This window comes from Poecilia reticulata, linkage group LG15 (assembly GCF_000633615.1).
Source record: "Poecilia reticulata strain Guanapo linkage group LG15, Guppy_female_1.0+MT, whole genome shotgun sequence".
Taxonomy (NCBI): domain Eukaryota; kingdom Metazoa; phylum Chordata; class Actinopteri; order Cyprinodontiformes; family Poeciliidae; genus Poecilia; species Poecilia reticulata.
Window position 1 is genome coordinate 8,111,156 of NC_024345.1, and position 3,801 is coordinate 8,114,956.

General features: G+C 41.9%; 1 protein-coding gene across 1 annotated transcript in view; it reads left to right on the forward strand.

Annotated features, from left to right (window-relative positions):
- LOC108166941 (attractin-like protein 1) overlaps positions 1 to 3,713 on the forward strand; it is a 55,909-nt gene extending 52,196 nt beyond the window's left edge. Inside the window, exon 8 of the mRNA XM_017308891.1 lies at positions 3,476 to 3,713. Within this exon, the coding sequence (XP_017164380.1) occupies positions 3,476 to 3,518 (43 nt within the window). The 3' untranslated portion in view covers positions 3,519 to 3,713. The remainder of the gene's footprint in view (positions 1 to 3,475) is intronic.
- The last annotated feature ends 88 nt before the right edge of the window (positions 3,714 to 3,801 follow it).

Genomic DNA, 3,801 nt, shown 5'->3' on the forward strand with positions numbered 1-3,801 from the left:
TCACACTCTTAAGCCTCCCTGGTAAGGTCTATTCAGGGGTCCTGGAGAGGAGGGTCCATCGGATTGTCGATCTTCGGATTCAGGAAGAGCAGTGTGGTTTTCATCCTGGTCGTGGGTCCTGGAGGGTGCATGGGAGTTCGCCCAACCAGTCTACATGTGTTTTGTGGACTTGTAAAAGGCGTTCGACCGTGGTGAAGAGAGAGCTGAGCCAAAAAGAGAAGCTCTCGATTTACCGGTCGATCTACGTTCCCACCCTCATCTATGGTCATGAGCTTTGGGTCATGACCGAAAGAACGAGATCACGAGTACAAGTGCCCGAAATGGGTTTCCTCCGCAGGGTCGCTGGGCTCTCCCTTAGAGATAGGGTGAGAAGCTCGGTCTTCCGGGAGGGACTCAGAGTAGAGACGCTGCTCCTCCACGTCGAGAGGAGCCAGTTGAGGTGGCTCGGGCATCTGGTCAGGATGCCCCTGGATGCCTCCCTGGTGAGGTGTTCCGGGCACGTCCCACTGGGAGGAGGCCTCGCGGAAGACCCAGGACACGCTGGAGGGACTATGTCACTCGGCTGGCCTGGAAACGCCTTGGGTTTCCTCCAGAGGCGCTGGAAGTAGTAGCTGGGGAGAGGGAAGTCTGGGCCTCCCTTCTGAAGCTGCTGCCCCCACGACCCGACCCCGGATAAGCGGAAGAAAATGGATGGATGGATGGAGTTTGGATATCACCACTAACAACATTGGCTGTTAACTTTTTATCATTTAGATGAGATTTTATTACAGTACAACTTATCAACATTACTTGATATTCCTTTCTAATTGGACACAAGGAACACCATCAGGTATGTGAGTTAAATTTTATTAAATATTACAACCATCTCATTGTTTAGCGACACTTACTGTGGGTAAGTAAGTGCCGCTAAACAATGCGACTCTTACTGTTTACCTTTTGCCTACCTGTAATGTAAGCAACTCGGATAACAGGTACTTGAGAGTCAATTCCAATGTTTTTCTGATCAGTGCTGGTTACAAAAAGCAAAAACTATCCACTTAGGTTTAAATTGTGGCTATTCATGAGTTGGAATTGATGTATTCTGGTGAACCTGAATGTGAATGGGATTGTGTTGTTCATTGATCTGGTTATGCTCAAATGCGGTATTTTCGATACGCAATGAAGGCTGTTCTTTAGAAAATTGTTTTGAAACGTAATTTTCACATGCAACATTAAACATATTTGCGTCAAATAGGATTTATAATAAAGTTTTGTAAACGGTTTTTTCACCCAAGTAGCATTTTTCAACAGGCATCGACACAGCCACCTACAATTTGGAAACATCTGCGGTGCCTATAGATTTCAACCAGTTAATTTAGCCACCAGCTGATCTATAACACCGGCTCGTGGCGGCTCCTCCGTCACACACTGTGACATAATTTCCTTTTGCTAGAGTAGGGGAACAATTGTCATTGGATGGAGGAGATGTAATCTATCCAGTTGCAATTTCTTTTAGATTCTTATTGAAAGTCCAAGGGCATTTCAGGTTTTGGTACTATGGTCTGTTGACATTTCCCATACGCTTTCTATGTTTTAAGAGACCAGTAGGCAGAAGTCGGCATCCATTATTTGTGATGGTGTTAAAGTTTTTGTTCGTTCAGCTTCTTTCATTAGATAGCTTAACTTTGTTGTTTTGTTGTGTATGTAGAGTATTTACTCTTTTCTGCACCAGTGAGTGTGGGACAGCCTCTGTACAACCATGACTAACCACCTGTCGTGTCTCTGGAATCTGCATTTGTAAACAGAACTTATAGTGTCATTTAGTATGGAACCTTTTAATAGGTCATTGACTTCACAAATTAAATGAAAATGTCTTTGTGTGTGAAACCATTAGCGTGATGCTCTGATATCTCTTGTAATTCCACCTGGAGATGTATTTGGTTGTAAGAGTGGTAATGTTTAGGGGAAGAGGGGGTAGCACAGCCATCTTGTCAGCTCTGACCTTTTCTTCAGACACACTGTTGTGAAAGTTTATTCTAAATGATCTGATGTTTATCTTTGTTTTTTCTCACAACTATAACCCAGTATATTCTAAACCTTTATTTTTGTGCTACTTTTTCCTCCAGTCATCCATATTTCTCCTTCTGTCCCTGTCAGATAGTGCCCTTTTACTTTTATCTTTATAAGAACTGAAGAATGCAAGTAATTTCTTCTCTGTTGGTTGAAAGGTTGGTGATTACAGGTCTGTTAATGTAATTAGTCATTGAGACCAAAGTAAACAAAAAAATGTTTTTCTTCTATAATGACCTACAGTGACCTGTATGAGAACAATGAAGTTTGTGTGTTTCATAAATTAATCCATTTGATACTGCGAAAATGTAGCATACCTGTGGATTAAGAAAATAGAATATGTTCAGTACAGTGAACCCTCGCTATAACGCGGTTCACCTTTCATGGTCTCGCTGCTTCATGGATTTTTTGTGTGCAGTTTTTTTCACAGTGCATTGTGTTCTGCGTCCTGATAGGCTAAACAGTCTCTGCGCTTCTTCTCTACCTGTGTGCCAATAACATTACGGTATTTAACTATGCGTAGTACAGCTTGGCCATTCAGGAGATGGAAACTGAAACTTTGAATGTCTGCTGGAAAAAACTGTAGCCAGAGGCAGTGCAAAGCCTGACCGGAGGCTCGCTTGACGAGATCCATCGCTCTGCCGTACATACAGCCGTGAATCTTGCAAAACAGCTTGGAGGAGACGGCTTTAATGACATGACTCCGGATGACATTAAGGCCCGATTGATGCACACGCACATCCGCTGACCTGAAAACAGGTTTGGTTCTTTGGTTTCAATGTAGAGTATTTAATTATGCTGTATAATAATCAAAAAAATAAAGGTAACTACTTAACGGATTTCGCTTATCATGGGTTCTTTTCGGAACGCAACCCCCGCGAAAAACAAGGGTTCACTGTATTTCACTCATTCCAGAAATCGAAAGTTTATGTAAGTGTAATGAATTTATTTTATAATTTGGAAATTACAGAGGAAATTACAAAGCATTCTGTGGCATGATGAACTACCAAATGTTATTGTTAAGGTAACATGTAATGTAACAGTAAATCGAATGCTGTCATACTGATATGTTGTAGAAATATCCCAAATGTGTGACAAAGTGACATTTGTAGGGCAACATGCTAACTGTTAGAATATATGCATGCTAACCCTCAGAAAGTTGCCATGTAAACAGCCCTTATTTTTTCTTTCAACTATTTTCTATCTTTTTCAAACACTTTGTACCTGATGCTCTGGCTGGGATTTGTGAGATGTGTGTTGTTTGAAGAATAAATGACCTAACCAAATCACTTGTACCAATTGATTTAGTCTACGCCAAACTAGTAGTCAGCTTTGGTGAAAAAGTCAGAGGTTAGACAGCCATTTTTCTAATACTTCTAACATGTAGAGAGCAAAAATGGTAGCGGTGTTTGTATGTCCATGGCAGCTTTGTGGGGATGGCTGGTACCACGTCGAGGACGTCTGCCTGAGGATCAACTCCAGCAGGGAGAGCTACGATGACACACAGCACTACTGCAAAAACCTGGGAGGAAATATAGCCACTCTGCTCACAGACAATCAAGTTGGTTTTGTTCTGGACGAGCTATACAAGTATCTGCTGGAAAATCAGGTGGGTGCCTGTTTTAAATAATGCACCAAGACCTGGCCCATTATTTTTACTGGTGCGACCTGATCCATTTTATTTGTGAGCATTAATTGTTGAGACCGGATTTCATCTCAGGAAATACTTTGTTTACTTCTAAATAGAATGTA